We start from the raw sequence: 19,915 nt of genomic DNA, 5'->3' as shown, positions 1-19,915 counted from the left end.
GATAGAATTACTGAAAATTTAACTTAAAACTGGAACTATCTTTACGAGACTTTACGCAATTGATTTTCTTATCGCAAAAATAATGGCCGTTTAAATTAAAATTATATTCTATTAAAATAAAATATTTGTTTTTCTGGATTACAGAAACAAGAGTTAAGGTATATCTACCAATAGTGAACCCTCTCCCTATAGTGGACCCTCGGATACAATTTTAGCGTTTATTAGTTTGTACCCCTTATTTCTGAAGATAAATAACAAGGAACAGGAAGAACTAAACATATCACACATTTTAGTTTATAACATTTAGTTGCCTTCGTTTACTTATAAGCCGTAATTTGGACATTTTCAACAAGCGAAGGTCCATTATAACAAAAAATCTCACCATTAGTGAACCCTCTTCATAAGAAACATACATGAATTCCTATAATGGACCCGGTCGTTATCCTATTGTAAACCACAAAGGGTCCGCTTAAAGGAAAATAGACATTCCAATCTGTTTTCGGAAAATATGGAAAGTATAGTGCTTTGCAACATAAGTTGATATTTCTGTTAGCTTAATCGAATGTTACTGATATTGTAAGTGCTATTGGTTGAGTATTCTGTAATGGCAGTTTAAAATAATCCATAGAAGAAGTCAACTCGAGCACTAAAAGTGTCTACTACTGTTAGTTATACTTTATTTTGTTTTACATTAAATTTCACAGAGAATTCAGGTCTTTTTCACTCCTAAAACGCATAGAATGAATTAACCGTGTAGGGGTAACCCCTGTGAGCAGGGATACCAGATTTACTGACTCTCTGCTCGTTGATTTTTGGAGAAACTTTACAGATTATGCAGTTTCAGATAAATAGCAGTTTGGTTCAGTTTTTTGTTACAAATCTTCGATGCTTTCGATGCCATTAGGTTTCTACAAATTTACTGTAAATAAAGTTTCTAGCGATCTTTCCCAGTTTTCAAGTAATTGCAATTTTTTTTGTAGAAAAATCTGGCACCTCTGTCTCTGACGGCGAACGAGAAAGGACAGCATAAAGTTTGACGTTTGCTTGCATAAATTCGCAACATCAGGTGAAGTGGACGCAGCAAAACGACGAAACGAACCGCGACGCACGGCAAAGCGAAAGGAAGAGCTCGCTGTCTGTTCTGAATGCGTGAAGCTGCAAACCAAAAAAAAAAGAACTACACTTTGTCCATCGCGTAAAAGCTGCCATTTTTCGCCTCTAAAGTGTGAAGGAAGCTGCATTCAATTCGTCGTTTAGTGGTGTAAATTGTTCGTGTTTTAGGTCCAAAGTGTACTATCGTACTGAAGGATTGACAAGTGAAGTGTCCGGTGCCGTTTTAGAGCATAAAAATGTAAACGTTTTCCTGTATTTGCTTCGAAAGCATCAGCTAATCAAAGTGCAAAAAGTCCTTGAGAAAAATTTCTTCCTACCGGTTTCCCTTTTCGGTTGATTAAAGCGAGCAAACGAACGAGTGAAAGGGAGATAAAGAGAGAGGGCGAAGTTATTTTTGTGTATTGTGATATCGGACAATGTCTTCAAAGCTGCTGAATTATCCGTCGGCCAGTTCCAATCCACATTTGGCCACCGGTTCGTCCGCGGCTGGATCCGCAGCAGGCAGTCGAAACGGAGGTCACGGTTCTACGCAACTCAACTTTGAAAACCTCCAGCTGGACGACATACTCTGTACGGTTTGCCAATCGGTGCTGGTGGAGCCGGTCTTTCTACCGTGCCAGCACAGGTTCTGTCGCAACTGCTTGAGTGGAACCATTGAGAAGAACAACCTGAACTGCCCGTGCTGTCGTAAGCGGTTCGGTACCTGGTACAGGAATGCATCGCGAGTGAACAAGTTGGTTCACGAGCAGCTGTGGAGTGCAATTCAGAGCCAGTTTAGAGATTATCTGGAGGAGGACGGAGCACGGTGCAACGGAAACGGAAGCGCCGGAACCTGTTTTGTACCACGTAAGTACACGCAAACGGGCGGTCACTACTCTCTCGATAGTGGAAAATATTGATTTGCTGGCTTATCTGATGCAGGGGAAAAAATGGGCGACTTTACAGTCAGTCAAAACCAGTGCTACTACTACAGCAAAGATTATTTATTTTATGAATGACTGAAAAAAAGTAGTGCCCTTGACGAAAATGGGTTTGGCTGGATTGTCTTGTCCAGTTTCAGGTTAATGTCCGTCAGGTCGTACAATTGATTTTCTATGCAAACGATAAGTATCAACAACATAGGAAGGAAACAAAACGTCAACAAATGGTTTTGTCAAATTCCGCTGCCGGTTTGTTTCGGATGTTGGCTGGTGGCAACATAAATTTTACTTCATTTTGTATTCAATTAAAACGCATTATTTTTATTTGTGTAATGCTTTTAACGAAATCATTGTTTAAAATGAGTTTGGGTCAACACGAAGCAATTGTTCATGAAGGTTGACAGATCACTTCGTACCAAGAAAGATATGAAGTAAAAAGAACAATAATCGAGCGAACGGTTAAACTAAGATTCATTGTCGTATTGACTCTTTTTGTGTTTAAAAAGCAGTGTTTACACTTAAAATAACAATTCTGTTTATGGGAATGTAATTATTGTGTTCTAATGGACAAAATAGACGCAGCAAATTTACGTGCTGCTGCTCCGTTATTGTTCAAGACTGGTGAAAATGGCCAAATGAAATGAAAGTTGAAAAAATCATGTTTGGGACAGCAAGCTATTCCTCATTGTGCAACTTCATATGGTGGGTGTTATAGAAAATTGTACTCATGATTTGCAGGTCTAGATTTTTTTTTCTATATGATTCTACTTGAACTACAAAATTAACAGTAAACTGAACAAAAATTGTATAAAAGGACAGAGTCACTGTTTTAATAGCATAGCGGGGCATGTGGTATTAAATTGTTCTAGAGCGTGGCCAGTGACCATTGGCTCCAAACTCACTGTGCAGGATTTGTCTCAAGGGTTAAACAGAATGCTGCGTCAACGCACACGTCAGCCTCCAGTTTGACAGTTAACCCAAAGGAAAACTGTCAGAATAATACTGACGGACGCGTTGACGCTGCATTATGTTTGACCCTTCAGGCACTACAGAAAATTGTTAATATGATGCGACAATACGATCACAGCAGGCGTGTAGCAAATAAGTTATTTCAATAAAATTTTCATTAATGCACGACTTAAATATAGTGTATTTTAGTCGTGCATTAATGTTTCACCTGCCAACCGGAGTACCTAGTTTGTTGTACGGCTCTAACCAATTCACAAGAGATTATGGACCCAGCCCTAGGGGACTCGACAAGTTCCCAGATAGGCGGAAGATACGGATACTGCACCGATCCGGATGTACAGTTCGTCAAGTGCGCCGTCCACGTCCATGCCACTTTTGTTATGCCGCGAAAAATTTGCGGCCCAGACGTTCTTGGCACTGAAAGTTCCTTGGGAAGCAGTCAAGTCGAAGCTAAATGAAGAGGGAACTCCAGTGGCCGAAAATGCATTGGAGAACCGAGAAACTAAAAGCTTTTCTTCTACTGGGTCCGCTGAATTACGTAGGTACATGTGAAAGAAGCTACTTCTTCGGAGAACGTCCGATCAAGCTTGGAAGCAACATTCGAAGGCACCGGTTTGATCCGGAAAGTCGGCCTGTTGAGAAAACTAATAAGCACGTCCCTAACTTCCGGCGAATCTATGGATACTGAAGCAAGTGTACAACAACAGGAACTATCTCCTCCACACAAATCTTTGAATCGAACTACGAAGTCTTCCGTTGTGCCCGGAGTGCGCATAACAGCCGCAAATCCACGGGCGGCGGGTTACCTGTTGAGCAAGTCGGGGTGACACTAAAATAATCCTGGCGCTCTTTATACATGTGCGCCGTATATTTCCCACCGTACGGGGTCTCTTCAACTTTCATATGGTATCGTTTTCCGCAATTTCTTCGTCAGCTTTCGCCTTTGACGATTTACTCTGAGTGATTTCAAATCTCCCGGGATCAATTGGTGCGAATGCGGCAACAGCTATCTGCTCATCGACTCCAATTCTTTAACTTCTTCCTCCGATCATCACCAAGTTGTTCGATTGCTATAGTATAACCACTGTGCAGCAAATCAAAAAAATCTCCAATGCCAGGCCTGGCCTGGTAGGACGTGCGTGTTGAGGATAAAAGGCTGTTTCTTCAAATATACCATCATAAACGTGCATTCTCCACACGTAGGTAGATCCGACGACGAGAAGGAAGCGTTCTATGCGCAGCTGGAGGCAACGTACGACAGCTGCTCACGACGGGACATCAAGATCGTCATCGGGGATATGAACGCCCAGGTCGGCAGGGAAGCAATGTATAGACCGGTGACCTGGCCGCATAGCCTGCACACCGACACGAACGATAACGGCCAGCGATGCATCAACTTTGCGGCTTTCCGAGGCCTGATGATCAAAAGCACCTTCTTTCCCCACAAAGATATCCACAAGGCCACCTGAAGATCACCTGACCAACAAACCTCGAACCAAATCGACCATATTCTCAACGAGGGCCGGTTCTTCTCGAACATTACCAACGTACGCTCCCTCCCTAGTAGCAGTACCTGTGCGCTCAAAACTATCGACGGTTTATACTGCCCATAAATGGAAGACAGTCACATCTGCAAAATCGTGCAACTGCGAAAAACGCTGTTGAAGCCACGACAATTTTTCTTTAATATTGAATCGATTTTGGAAACAAATCGTTCAAATCGTCATAAAATCACTTGAATGTACATAACAGAATACTTTTACAAACAATTTGTTCACAAGTGACCTAAAATTTGTTTCAAAACTTAGAAAAACTGCCGAAGTTACTGATATGCGTTTATTTGTGCTTGAATAAGCAAGAATAAACGTATAACAGTGACTGTGACTGTGACTGTTATACGTTTATTCTTGCTTATTCAAGCACAAATAAACGCATATCAGTAACCTCGGCAGTTTTTCTAAGTTTTGAAACAGGCACAGCATGCCTTGATCCTTGCGTTGTCGGTGACTCGGCAGCATTTTCAAGACCACGTGTCGTTGTTTTGATAATTCACGTGCTCGTTCAATTCAATTGTTCAAAATGTCCTTTTTGACTCAAATCTCTTCCTGGCCTTTTCTCCTTTTTATTGTAATTTGGTATATTGAGTTTATAGTGAGGTTGCATGATTGGGCTTGTTTGACTCAGAAGCTGGTCGCTTTCCTGTGTGTCCGGAACACTCCCAGAACGTGTTCGAGTATGACCAATGTGAACCTGGACACTATATGTGACAACAAATGAACTATTTCAAACTAGTTTTGCAATTTCGAGTACCGACTTAGAGATGTCACATGTTGTATTTTAGTTAAATTCAGAAACTGATCCCCGTAGAGGAATCCGGAACATTCACGAACATGTTTAGATGTGGCCAATGGCGTCTTGTACACTTTATACGACTACCAATAGTCTAGATTTGCAAACCCGTGTATTTATAGGTGTCACATGATGGGTTTGTTGTTATTCAAGGTGCTTCTATGTCCAAGTCCCATATATTCCGGAACTTGTTCCCACTGTAACTTCGGAATCCTACATCCGATCCAAATTCTGCTCAATAATGTTCTTCTAGGCCATAAAATTTTCCGTTTGGTAGTTGCTACAGGTGAATCGGTCCAGGCATTTCCCAAAAACAGATGCTTATTGATATATTTTTACTACTGTGACTGTTAGGGCTGGTACCGAATGGCCGAAACACAAATGGCCGAATAACGAATGGCCGAAATCCAAATGGCCGAATTTCAATAACAGTCACAGAAGGCCGAATCACGAAAGGCCGAATCATGAAAGGCCGAATCATGAAAGGCCGAATCATGAAAGGCCGAATCACGAATGGCCGAATCACGAACTACTAACTACTCAATAAAAAAACATGAATTGGCAAGTAGCTAACAAATAACTTTAATCAAACAAAAAACAAACTACTACTATTAAACAAACAAAACATGCTTTAGGAACGCCTTTGTTTAGCGCTTAATAAAACCGCAACTGCGTCAACAAAATTTTTGCTGCTCATTTTGTGAGCATTAACACATTTCGAGTAGATTTTTTCGTCTATTTCTCGGCGCGAATTCGGAACATCCCCTTGAAGAATTCTAAGGATGTTCCTCTCTATCGCCTTTTGCTCCACCCGCAGCTCTGTGATGATCCTGGTCATTGACAGGTGATGGGAACCAACAATAGTTGCGTATATTACCTGCTTGTTTTTATTGAATAGTACTCCATCAATGGAAAGCATCGGTTTTCCTCTCTGCGACAACACAATTTTGACGACAGGTGCACTTTCTTCATCGTTGAAACCAGCAACATCGGATGAATCGCCGGTTGCACTCATTTTTCACAGGACAACTACCAACTACCGTGCGGAAAGCAAACCGCGTTCAACAACAATGGACACAACTGTTGGCTTTGCTATGTGCGGTCAACAAAGATGGACACGGCGGGATATTGAATGAAATATTTCGGTCGCTTTAGTGATAGGGTAATAAACTTGTTTTTACCTGGTTTTTATCTCATATTTCTTAATTATAAATACATCTTCATTATAAGGTGCGAGACGTATTTACCGTGTTAGTAGCAAATGTTTCCTAGATGATTCAGGGCGAGACGGCCGTAGGCCGCGAGTGTGCGCCGGTGACCCGCCGTCGGAAGCGCCGGCCACTGCAGGGGGGCAGCCCCCCTGCAGAAACCACTATTTAGGTGCATGCATTTTCCTAGGTTTACTGTCTATTAGGGATTATCCCTTAGTTAAGTCCGAACGAGCGGCAGCGAGTAAGGACAGCATATACCCAACGTTTGCGCAGGTTGAAGGCTATGAATATTTTCGGTCGAATATGACATTCGGCCATTCGTGTTTCGGTCATTTGTGATTCGGCCAATCGTGATTCGGCCTTTTGTGATTCGGCCATTCGTGATTCGGCCATTTGGTATAGTATGCCATTCGTTATTTCGGCCATTTGTGTTTCGGCCATTCGTGATTCGGCCATTTGTGTTTCGGCCATTCGTAGGTAATCCGACTGTTATGCGTTTATTTGTAATATGGGACTGACATAGTTTGATATTTTTTTCAACATCTTGGGAACAAACATAACTTTTTTGTTTGAAATATTGAAAGAACAGTTAATTTAAAGACGATTCCCAGGTTTATCTCAAAAGTGGTGAAAAGTCAGATGGGACTGTTATGCATTTATGGACAGTATACCTCGCGGCAAAGTCGCCCTCCTCGGCTAAATATTCGGTAACTAGACAACCCGCGAACTGCCGAAAAGTACACGCGCGTGCTGGATGACGCTCTACCTTCCTCTGTGGAGCTAGATGCTTCGAACCTAGGAGATGATTGGTTTGACGGGGAATGACAAGAAGCGATAGAGAGGAAAAAAAGAACTTGGGAAAACTATCTGAGTATATCCACGATAGAGATTGGCCAAGTATCGACGAGCGAGAAATGAAATGACCACGATCCTGAGGAGGAAAAGGCACCAGAACGAGGACAGAGATCGTGAGGAGCTAGAACAACTATTCCGGGCTTATGACACCCGCAAGTTTTATGAGAAGGTGAACCAAAGTCGCAAGGCCCACACACCAAATCCTGACATGTGTAGGGACGAGGGAGGGGATCTAATCACAAACGAGCGCGAAGTGGTCGACAGGTGGAAGCAGTTCTTCGATGAGCACCTCAACGGCGATATAGAAGTAGGAGACGCAATGGAAGTTAACCTCGGAGTACCTACAAACGACAACAGCGTACCGGCTCCCGATCTCGAAAAGATGCGGCGACAAATCGGTCTGTTGAAGAATAATAAAGCAGCCGGAAAGGACCGACTCCCGGCTGAACTCTACAAAAATGGCCAAGAACCGCTAGCAACGGCACTTCATTGACTGATTTTAAGGATTTGGGAAGAAGAGAAACTACCGGAGGAGTGGATGGAAGGCGTAGTCTGTCCCATCTACAAAAAGGGCGACCGGCTAGACTGCTGTAACCAACGCGGCATTACGCTGGTCAACGTGGCCTACAAGGTGCTCTCACAGATTTTGTTGCGTCGTCTATCCCCAATAGCAAGAGAATTCGTAGGGCAGTATCAGGCGGGCTTTATGGGGGCCCGTGCTACTACGGATCAAATTTTTACTCTCCGACAAATCCTTCAGGAATGTCGAGAGTACAACGTGCCCACGCATCATATTTTCGTGGATTTCAGAGCAGCATACGATACCGTTGAACGCGAACAGCTATGGCAGATAATGCACGAGTACGGTTTTCCGGACAAACTGACGCGGCTGATCAAAACTACTCTGCAACGAGTGATGTGCTATGTGCGCGTTTCGGGGACACTCTCAAGTCCCTTCGAATCGCGCAGAGGGTTACGGTAAGGGGATGGACTGTCCTGTATGTTATTCAATATCGCTGTTGAAGGTGTGATCCGGCGAGCGGGCATCGAAACGAGAAGAACGATCTTAGCCTTAGAAGAGTAGCCAACTCCTAGCCTTTGCAGACGACCTCGACATCATTACGAGAAACCGTAGGACGGCGGAGGCGATCTACGCCAGCCTAAAAACGGAGGCTAAGAGGATAGGGTTACAAATTAATGCGTCGAAAACCAAATGTATGGTAGGAGGAGGCTCCCGAGAAAGTATCAGCATTTTTGGCTGCCGAGAAAGTAACGTTTACCTCCCATGGACAGTGACTATTGACGGCGATGAACTGGAAGTGGTTGATGAGTTCGTATATTTGGGATCTCTGTTCACCGCCGACAATAATACGAGTAAGGAGATCCAACGACGCATTCAAGCTGGAAATCGAGCCTACTTTTCCCTCCGCAAGACGTTTCGATCTAGGAGCATACGCCGCCGCACAAAGTTGACGATGTACAAAACGCTAATAAGACCGGTAGTCCTCTACGGACTTGAAACAGTAGCTTTGCTTACGGAAGACATACGTGCACTTGCCGTTTTTGAACGAAAGGTGTTACGGACTATTTTTGGCGGAGTACAAACGGAGAGTGGCGGTGACGTATGAATCACGAGCTACAAGCACTGCTTGTAGAGGTTCCCATCGTACACCAGGCGAAAGTTGGGAGACTACGGTGGGCCGGCCACGTTGCAAGGATGCCGGACGAGTGTGTAGTGAAATCCGTTCTCTTCAACAATCCCACCGGCACCAGGAATAGAGGGGATCAACGTGCACGATGGCTCGACCAGGTTGAAGCCGACGTGTGTCGAGATCGAGACGCGAAACGAATTGGCGACGAGTAGCCCAGGACCGAGTACAACGGAGAGGAATTCTTGCTACGGCAAGAGCCACCCCGGCTCTCGGCTGAATAAGTATAAGTAAGGCCTGGTAACCAGGCTCCGGAATATATGTTGACGAGTGCCCCACTCGTTAGGATGGAGCGCTGCAAAAAGTTTAGTCGACACTGCTTCCGTAAATACTTAAATAATGTTGAGCGTAGACTGACTGAAGCGTAAATGCAAGTCGATCTGGAAAGCTATTAGTGTTCAACGGAAAGACGACGGTCTTCCATCAGCCACGTTCGTTAGAAACGACAACGACCAATCTAAATATGGTTTGTCAACTGTTCTCGCGAAAATCCTCCGGCGTCTTTGTCGATGGAAGGCTGTCCGAAACAGAAGCATCTACTAGACGCTAGACAGCGTTTCAAATCTCAGCAATTCTCTCACTAACCTGACTTTTGATGATACCATGATTAAGCAGGGTACTTTGAAGTTAAAAAGTGCAACTTCCAGTGAACCGGATGGCATGTCTTCAGTCTTTCTAAAGAACTGTATCGATACCTTGCTTGCTCTAAACCGACGTCTATTTACCTCATCGATTAGCTCAGCCATATTTTCTTCTGCTTGGAAACTAGCTCACATGTTTCCAGTACTTAAGAATAGAAACAAAAGAAATATGGACAACTACAGAGGGACTTCTGCCTTATGTGAGCTCGTTCGTCCAGCAGTACATCGCTGACGAGCAACACGCATTCATACCCAAGCGCTCAACCCTCAACGTTCACCAGTCTACTAACATTCACTACCTACGTAACGGTTTGCTTTGACGATCGTTCTCAGACTGACGTCATCTACTCAGACCTCTCCGCCGCTGGACAGTTCTGGATCTGCTGATAGTCCAAAAACTAACCTCTTGTAGCGCATTAACCCCAATGGTGAAATGAATGTAGTAATATATCGAAATTCTTCTTGAAGGATGAACTGATGAAAAGCTTGTTTTATATCAAACTTGGTGAAAAATTTACTGCCTTTCAACCGGCAAACCATTTGTTCCATTCTTGGCAAAGGGTGAATTTCCCTAACTACTGCTTTGTTTGCTTCTTACTTCATCAGCGCTTTTTCGTTTCATGAGCATTGGAGAAACCCATTCTGATGCTGCATATACCTTTTCTATAATATCCTGATCTTCTAATTCTTTTCGTTTCGAAAGACTAAGCTTTTCCAGGGGGATTGGTATACACCGATACGCTTGTCTAACAGGTGGAACAGACTTGTCAATTTTCACAATTGCTGTCATATCTGTTATGTTGTTAATGTATATAAATGCACTGAATGTATAATATTTATATGATCTATTCTTACCTTCAATGCACGGCAACGCACTGCTATATTCAAAAATTTGACCACGCCTAATTTTTCAGCGGAATATCCGGAGAGTAGCGAACATCTTCCATTTTCTATGACAAAGAACGTTGTACGATATGTTTCACTTCCGATACTGATATTTCAGCATCAAGATTACGTACATCAAATGCCTTGAATTCTACATGCTTCAGAGTTTTCCAATCTGTAGAACTAAGAATGTCCTCATCTACTTCTGTGTCGATAACGAATTGAATTTTCACACCACCCACTGCAGCTTCAATAAACCGTTTACCGTTTAAATGGAATAATTCCCGTATTTCCACTTTGTCGGTTGTGTTGTCTATCTCTCTTATAAACATTTGTTGTTTATCTGCATCGTTATTTTGAGCCCGAAAACCTTGCTGAGTTGCATAACCTTTCCTTCCACTCTACCGACTGTATGGATGAAATACATTACGAATTTTCCAGCAACAACGTGCAAAATGTCCGTTTTTCCTGATTGCATACAGAATTTCGAGCGAAACAATTTTTATCATTGCTGAAATGTTTTCCTGAACATTTGATACACGTTGTTCCACTATCTTTATCAGTTTTAGCAAATTTTCTGATGGTATTTAAATTTCTATCCTCGATTATCTCACTAGGCTTTTCGCGGAGCTCTAGAACTTGTGCAGGTACAGACTCGTAGGTTCGTCCAATCTTTATCATTTGATCTAAGGAAACGTCAGCTTCTAAATATTTGGCCCTCAATTTGTCATTATTCTGCGTAGCGAAGGCTATTTGATCCATAATGATCCCATAAACTTGATCGTTAAAATTGCCTAAATTAGCTTGAACCTTGAGGCGCAAAACAAATTGATCAAGTTTTTCGAATGGTTTGAACACCAGTTGTCGAAATTTATTTCTCTCATAGCGCAATGACATTCTGGGAGAAAAATAATTGTCTAAAACCTCAATCGCAGCTCGATATCGGTTGTCAAGAATGCCATCAGGTTCTTTGGCATTTTTAGCGATCTTTTTCACATTTGATCCGCCAAAACACATTAGAGCTTTACACTTTTCTTCGTGCTCATCACCACCTTTTAATTCCATGTAAGCTAAGAATTGACCTTTCCACTCCTCCCAACGAACAGACGTGGAGCCTTCACCATTCTCATAAAATGATGGACTGAACTTTTTCCTTCGTTTGATTTTTTAAATGGACTAGAATCAATATTCTCTTCATTTAGTTTGCAACTTTTACAGATACATGGCCTGGAAACCCCTCCCATGGGTAGGTGGTTTGACGCGTACTTCGGCCAAACGACCTAAAAATTCTTAGTTCCGCATGTAGAATGTTTATAGTTTAAGTTGGATATATGTGTAGTATGTAGTATTGCATAATTTAGCTTTATGTGTAGCATGTGTCTCGTAAAGCGGAATGGAGCGAAATCGAACGGATTTGATTTTAAATTCAATCCGTTTGGGCCGAAGCACCGGGAGGGCTTACTCGGTTCCCTAGATGAATTGCTGGTATGCACAGAAATTTCTCTAGAAAACTGAAACCAAATCCTACCCACCATTCATGAGATTTTGACTTACTCATGAAAATTAAAATGTATCGCTAGTTAGAACGAACGAGTGTTCAAAAATGATGTGATGTCTTTATTTGCGTAATCGAGACATTTTCTATGAGATTGCCATAGAATTTGTGGCTGTTATGCGATTATGGACAGCACAGCACTGAAAAATATACACACACGTACATGTATACATGTGTATGCATGTATGAGTGTGCATGGGTGTATAGGTACGAATGAATATATGTTTGAGTGTTCTATGATGAGTCGGAAATTCTTCTTATACCTATGCTGCCAAATTACAATTGTTAATGGGCAGGAAGTTATAGTCAGTAGCTGTGTTTCCTGTATCAGTTTCCTATGCTATTACTATTATTACTAATATTGCTATCGTTGCTGTTACTGTCACCTCTATTGTATTGTTTTGGATGTAATTATAATTTTTTTTTTTTTTTCTTATTCCCTCCTTTATTAGAATGATTTGCATGTCTTGTGACTAACCGCGTTAACGGTATTCAACTAACAACATAAAATGACCATGTATGACGCTGTTTGTCTCCCAAGGGCCTTCCTAATGTTGATGAGCCTCTGTCGGAGAGTCCATCAAGTCGAACGGTGGCAACTCACCGGCGGCCTGCTCCTCTCCATTCTTGCGGCTGTCGTCGCGGTCGGACTTAGTGGATCTCTCGAAAAGCTTTATAGCCTCGATATTAATTTTGTTCTGTCCATTGCCCAATGCTGGCAGACTTCAACTGAAATTCCATTTCTAACTAAATCTTTTAGAGTTAAAACTTCTTCAAGTAAAAACAGGTATTCGATTCTCTGGCTGATTCAAGCGATAGCGAAGGGCTGTCCTCAATATACCATCATTCCCACTTCCTAAAATGGGGTCATAGTACATAATAGGGGTGGTAGGGGCAATATGGGCCACCTAAGCAAAACGCTTCATAAAACATGTAGCGCGTAATCAAAATTCTAATAATTGCCATAAACTTACGATTTGACATGTCTTTGATAAATTATCAATGTTAGAATATTGATTGACTATGAACAGCCATTAAATTTAAATGTTTAAAAAATGATACTTTTTGCTTCGTTCAAAAACCATACGGGGCATAATGGGCCACCATACGGGGCAATATGGGCACATTAGTTAAAGTTACCAATTTAGCCAGTTTATACTGGAAAATAACAAAGGATTATATCATATAGAAGAAAAGAGAAATGGTGACTATTTTGATTTCATTCAGCGGTTATTTTATGATTGTTTCTATTTAACGATTTTTTTTTCAGTTGCACAACATATGCAACATGGCAGTTCAAGTGGCAGGTAGATGAACGACACAACTTTTGCTCTGTAACCGCTATTTTCGGGTTGATTGTTGCTTACAATTACGCAACATTATACTTGACTATGTCATTTTTATGTTTATATTACTTTCCAGCCTTTATTGGTTATGTACAAATACATTGCCAGGCATGCTCATTATGCCCCTTACAGCCATGCTAATCAAAAACAATTATAATAATGCGATAAAACAAAAAAATATCTCAATCATACAAAGTAATTGTTCGTATATGGTAATAGTAACCATATATGGAGTGGAGAAGTCCATAGCACGCAACAAATGGCTATAGAGCTTATTTTATGGATTGCAATTCTTATAGTATTTTTACATTCCTGAATCGGCTCGAGTTTTTTCTCAATATCTCAGACATGTCAACGAATTTGGACGCGATTTTTGTTGAGATGCTTATTAAGAACATTATCAACAAGTTCATTAATCAAATTAGCGAAATTGATTGTCCAATATGCCCAAACGAACGGTGGCCCATTTTGCCCCGTATGCTCATTATGCCCCTATTACCCCTATATGGCCATGGTATGAGGATTTTTTTTTTTTTTTTTTTTTTTTTTTCGATTCAATACCATCCTCACAGAATTATCAACGTCGTTAACATCTTATTAAGTCTTGCTTCAGTGACAGCTTACACTTAAGACTTAACACGGAATATATACATATCTCCAAGTGAAGTTCTTTTTGATCCACCTCATCCCTTTTTAGTTACAAAATCATTTCAATTGACCACGGTCTGAAGAGCATACCGACAAATCGGTTGACTACCGCTACAAATATGCAATTAATGCCACCGGGAATAATACGAGCGAGTACCAGTCCCCATTATATCGCATCTGCTCTATTTTTCGGAAGTTCAAGTAGTTTTTCGATAGTTCTGAGCGATAATATTGCTCTTGAATAATATTCCGCACAAAATATTCGAAAATTTACGCCATCAGCTACAATACTGCAAAGATGGTAGATAAAGAGGCGGCTGTGGCTTTTAATGAGCATAGGTTGTTGAACAGCTCTGGGTCAATCGTGATGACATGGGTATTTGGGAGATGAGTAGCGTCCAGCCTAGCGAGTAGTTAGTCGGTAGTAGCATAGGTGATGGACAGACATAGAATTCTCGTGATATTACTAACTTGAAAATTACAATTAGCATGCGACTAAAAACTCTCTCTTCTTTTCTTTTCTTTTCTCCCTTTTCTGCCTGATCTCTATCGCTTTTTCTCACGGCAACAACAATGTTGTCGTGAGGGGGGGCAAGAGACCAGCCACAGATGACCATACTGGTGACAACGATGGATGAGGACGCCGTGATGCCATGAATGAAGAAGTTGTAAGAAAGGTTCGAGCAAGACGAGGAAACAAACAAAGGAAGGAGAAAACAAGATAAGTACAAGCCATCTTATGCTATATTGACCAAGCACACAATTATATCAAGCCAAGTTCTGTCACTCTTCTTCCGCCCATTAATCCATAATCACCAACACATTATGGAGCTAGCGTAATCCGCACGGATTCTTTTAACATTATCACAACCACCTTATCTCAGCCCTGGACAGACTTGGCTCTAACTGCCCCACCTTGTGCTGCAAACAGAAACAGAAACAGAAACAGAAACTTTTACAGATACATGGCCTGGAAACCAAATTTCCCTAAATTTATCTACCCGAAGAGACTGGAACTTACGTTTCCTTTTATTCAGAAGGCCACAAATTTTCTCAGACAGCTAAATTTGAGTTACAAATTCTCAACCATCAGAAAATAATAAATTGTACAAAAATTATTTTATTACCATCGACATGCTTCAGTTTACAATTTTCCTGTTCGATGATTCCAATGAAAATCGTTTCGTCCGGCTTGAATTTGAATTCGATGCGCTGTTTCGAGAACTTGACAAGATTACGACTTCAAGACTTCAAGTTTTACCAGACTTCAAGAAATTCTTCAAGATTTGAGCTTCCAAAAATCTCCAATATTTTATAAAACTTTGCTCCTCGTCGCCAATAATGTAGTAATCATCAACTCAATAAAACACTTTTTTATCGGACCACTGGTTAGCAACGAATGAATACCTATTTATTCCCTATAACATAACACGGACTTCTTGGATAATGACTACTAGCTTATCTGGAACTTCTCTACATTTAAGTGCGACCCAGATTCAACGTAATGCCATGCCAGTCACCGCATCCAGCTGGGTCTCCCTTTTTAGGGACTTTAACCAATAGCCCTGTATCCAGTCCACCGGAAAAGTTGCGGTTTCCCATATATTGCCGAATAGCTGATACATTATCTGAGCTGACAAAGATGGGTTAGCCCTTGGATGAACTGCAGTTTTGTTGCTCTCCGACATTTCAGACACAGAAGAGTCGTTCAATAAGTTCAGTCTATCGCTTAAGCTGTTCTTTACGGTCAGTCAGTAACTGACCAGCACTCTCCTTTAGCGGCATCTCAGTAGTCATCCTGGCATCACTAAGACGGCGAGAAATATCGTACAACAAAAAGGTTATCACAATTGGTGGCGGTGCTTTTGCCTTCTTCGACTAGGGCGTTAGTTCAGGCTCTCTTGTCCCGCGTGTCAGTTCGGCGTATCGTTGACGCTCTAGCTCGGGGTCGCTGCGCCCTTTGCCGAGGACTTCGTCACTGATTGTGATGAACGCGTTCTTCATGCCGGTCCATTGCTCTTCGTCGGTTCCACCAGATGGTAACTCCGACACTTGGGATTTAAGTTATTCGACAAAGGCTCCTATCACCTCGGGATTCTCCAATCGATGTACATTGTAACGAAATCCAACCTTCTCCCGTCGTTGGCTACTCTTTTTGCGAATAACACCGTTCATATAGGTCCTTGAAAGTAACCTCTTTTCAGACCTCTGGCCCACATATCCTGAATCAGGGTTGTACTCATCGGTTCGAAAACAAGGGTGGTATCAGCAAGACTCATCACAACAGCGGAGATTCTCTAGAGGAGAGATTTGTAGAAATTCACAAATACAGTTCACTCTACATGACATGGCCGTTCGTAGGCGATCGTTAGATGTTAAAAATGCTGCGCATTCAATTCAACCGGGGTTCCCCATATAGGCGGAGCATGGGGGCGAATGGTGCGCTCTGTTAAAACGCCGATCGGGTTGATTATCGAAACACCACGAAAATAAAACGATGAGACGCTGTAGAATGAGAATTTGTACTACTAGTCTGATAAAGCCAAAAATTTTCACAAAGCATAGTAAAATACATTTTATTATTGTCTGACTTTTTTTTTCAGAAAACGAAACTGTAATCCACCTGAGCGAACCGGGTGAAATCCGCAAAGAGTACGAAAACGAGCTGCAACGCTATCGTAAGGAGCTAATCGAAGAGAAAAAGAAAGAACTGGCGGCCTCGGAGAAGTACATCATTAACCTCTACAAGCAGGAAGGTATTATTGACCTGGTGGACAGCAGCGACCATCTGTCAATTTCGTCCTCGACCAGCACACCGGAGGAGGAACGAAAGCAACGGCACCAAGCGCAGTCACATGCAACCAATAGCGACATACACGAGGTAGACGATGACGAAGAAGCTGGCCCGTCGGGTTCGGCATTCACGCAACCGAAATCAACTGTCGCCATCAATGATAACCAACAAAGCAATGCTGCGCAACAGCAGTCATCTAATGTAATCAGTAGCAGCCAAGTTAACGCTAGTCGACCCGAAACGTCCAAATCGGTGTCCAATGGAAGGTGAGAAGTTCATGCGAATTCGGTAGAAACTTTCTAATTAAAATCCTTTCCTTTTTCAGTGTCATATCCATTTCATCCACATCGTCAGCCTCAGCGGCATCTTCCTCGTGTATTTCGTCCACCTCCAGTCGGTACAGTTTGATCAAATCGGCTCAGCAAACAGCGGGCGGAGACTCGGGCAAACAAAAATCGCAACACTCAATCCTCAACAAGCTCTCCACGGCAAGCGGATCGAAGAAGGTCTTCACAATTGCCGACATCAACAAGAGTGAGCTTTGTGTCAAACCTACAAAGTTACATCGTAAATCTCCCAGCAACGAAAATGACGACGACGATCCGGATGACGGCGATAGTCTACGTTCGGAGTTGAATCACTTCAAGCCGATCATTGCTACCACCCCAAAGAGTTGGTGAGTAATTTGTAACTACGGAATTTAAGGTCTTCCAACTGATTAGCCAAACTTTTCGGTTTTAGCTTTTCGCCGAAAGCGATCGTTCGTGTTCCTTCCATTCGGCCAGAGAACGCCGGTCCATTGCCATCAACATCCGCAGCGGGTTGTTCTACCATCGAATATTTTAGTCCGAGCAAGAGTCCGTTCAAACCGATTGACCCAACGACGCCACGTCGGTCGGCGTTTTCGGTGGTGAATATCCACCTGCTAACCCCACCAACCCCCAGTGACTGGAACGAGGGCAGCCAGCAGCATTCGTCACGGAGCCGTGTCACGAAGAAAAGTGCCAACAGTTCCAAGGCCAGCAGTGCAGCATCCTCCCCAGCGAAACGACAAACTAATAAGAAAAAGCGGAATAGCCGAAAAAAGACAAAACCAGCGCCGGAACCAGCAGCTAGTCAACGCAAGCGGAAACTGAAATTTTCCCCACAACCGAACAGTAAGGCAAAATCGAGCCCAACGGCCAAATCGGCGTCGGAACCCACGGCGAAGCCCACTCGGTTGACAAGGCAAAGCTTCAACAGCGAGGCAAGTCGGCTCAAAGAATTGATCGTTACCGATCAGCAGCGACGTGCCGCTATGATCGAACAGGAACGACGTGATTTTGAATTCGCACAGAAGTTGCAGAAGAAGCTCAACCGGACGCGAGGAGCTGCGGCTCTGTTTCTGGAACCAACCGGCAAAGACTCTTTCCTATCTAGGACCGGATTAGATGGACTGCAGCCAGCCCGAAGTCGAAGAACCAGTACATATTCACTACGGCAGCCGCCAACGTTTACTGCTGCCCAGTCAAGTGATAGTTTCCTCCAAAATCCTGCACAAAATTCAGCTGATTCAGCGACCCTGGAGGAACCTCCTCGAAAACAAAGGAGAATGACCAATCAAACCGCCGCCACCGTGGAGAATCAAGACAAAACCCCCCGAAAGCAACCTGGCAGCAAAGGTAAGCAGCAGCAGCCGCCGCCACCTACCAAGCTGATAAAGGAAGAACCTACGGAGGGTGCTAGTAGCGAGCAGACGAGCGGACCGGCGGTGCGTCGCAGTACGCGCAACAGACACTAAGGCATGGCCATCGTTACTGTCGTGGCTGGCCATCAACTTCTTCAAGGATTGTGATGTAGGTATTTATCAATGCGACGCAGTTGATATTAATGTGATCTTGACCGGGAAGCACACGTGCCTCACCTGCAGCATCGAACCGAACTCGCGCGCGCGACCCGAAGCGTTCGTCGTGAGTTTGTGTGATCCGTGCGTGTGAGAGAGGTTTAGTAAGCGTAAGTAATTTTGAACGTGTTTTGGTCTATTTATTAATTTTAATCCTGTAAAACCTGTTGGTTCGAAACGGCAGTTGAGCAAACAAAGCGTTTGGTTTTTTACTCTCTTTAAAAAGATAGTTTTTTCTCTCGATTTTGATGAAACTGAACTGTGTTACAGCTGTTTCTTTGTACCTGTTATTAGGGTATTGAGCAATTTTTAAAATATTACTTTGAAATCGAATCACAGTTGCTCAACGATTGAACCTTTCGTCGTCTTTGGTGAATCTGTCTAGACAGGAACTAGCAATCTTTCCGATTTTATTCTGTTTTAAAAACGCTAATGAAATGCATTCCTAATATCTAGGCGTTGGCGTATCTTTAGCTAGAACCCATGGCTACAAATCTTACCGACAAACAAAGCAAACAATAACAAATGTAGCGTGTAAAATAGAACATACATATGGTAGTAGAATCCAATTTGGAAGAAAACACAAAAGCAAAAACTTATTATCAGTGATACATTTGAAATAAATAACCGAAACAAAACAAAACAAAAAATAACATGCAATTCATTGAGCCATAGCAAATGGTGTGTCTGGTTGATTGGTAATAGGTGTCGAAAACTGGGAACATTTGGTGCATTGGGTTTTTCCAGCTGAACCCCTAATTTTGCACAAAACATGAATCTCAAACAAATTAAATAGATGCAAAGCCCGTGCAAAAACTTATACACCCCTCCAAGGACGTGACATTGAAATAAACTTCTGTTAAAAGACTTAAAACCGGTTTGTCAAGAACATTTTTTATTAAAAAGTTAATCACAAATTTGGGCATCAACTGAAAACTTAACGCTTACAAGACATCGCATTTATTTTAACACGACTGTTTGCTCTTACTGTGTTCATTATCCTGCCTTACTCAGGTGTGATGTTGTGACCGTCACAGT

At 42.4% G+C, this 19,915-nt stretch overlaps 1 protein-coding gene across 1 annotated transcript; it reads left to right on the top strand.

Annotated features, from left to right (window-relative positions):
- Positions 1–1,190: 1,190 nt before the first annotated feature.
- LOC128742028 (serine/arginine repetitive matrix protein 2-like) lies at positions 1,191–19,915 on the top strand. The gene is made up of 4 exons (XM_053838207.1): positions 1,191–1,959; positions 16,805–17,261; positions 17,321–17,671; positions 17,737–19,915. Exons 1-4 carry the CDS (start codon positions 1,530–1,532, stop codon positions 18,773–18,775), a joined length of 2,277 nt encoding a protein of 758 aa, XP_053694182.1. The 5' UTR covers positions 1,191–1,529; the 3' UTR covers positions 18,776–19,915.

The sequence above is a fragment of the Sabethes cyaneus genome, chromosome 3, assembly GCF_943734655.1.
Source record: "Sabethes cyaneus chromosome 3, idSabCyanKW18_F2, whole genome shotgun sequence".
NCBI lineage: Eukaryota > Metazoa > Arthropoda > Insecta > Diptera > Culicidae > Sabethes > Sabethes cyaneus.
This window is presented reverse-complemented; position numbering and strand designations above follow the sequence as displayed.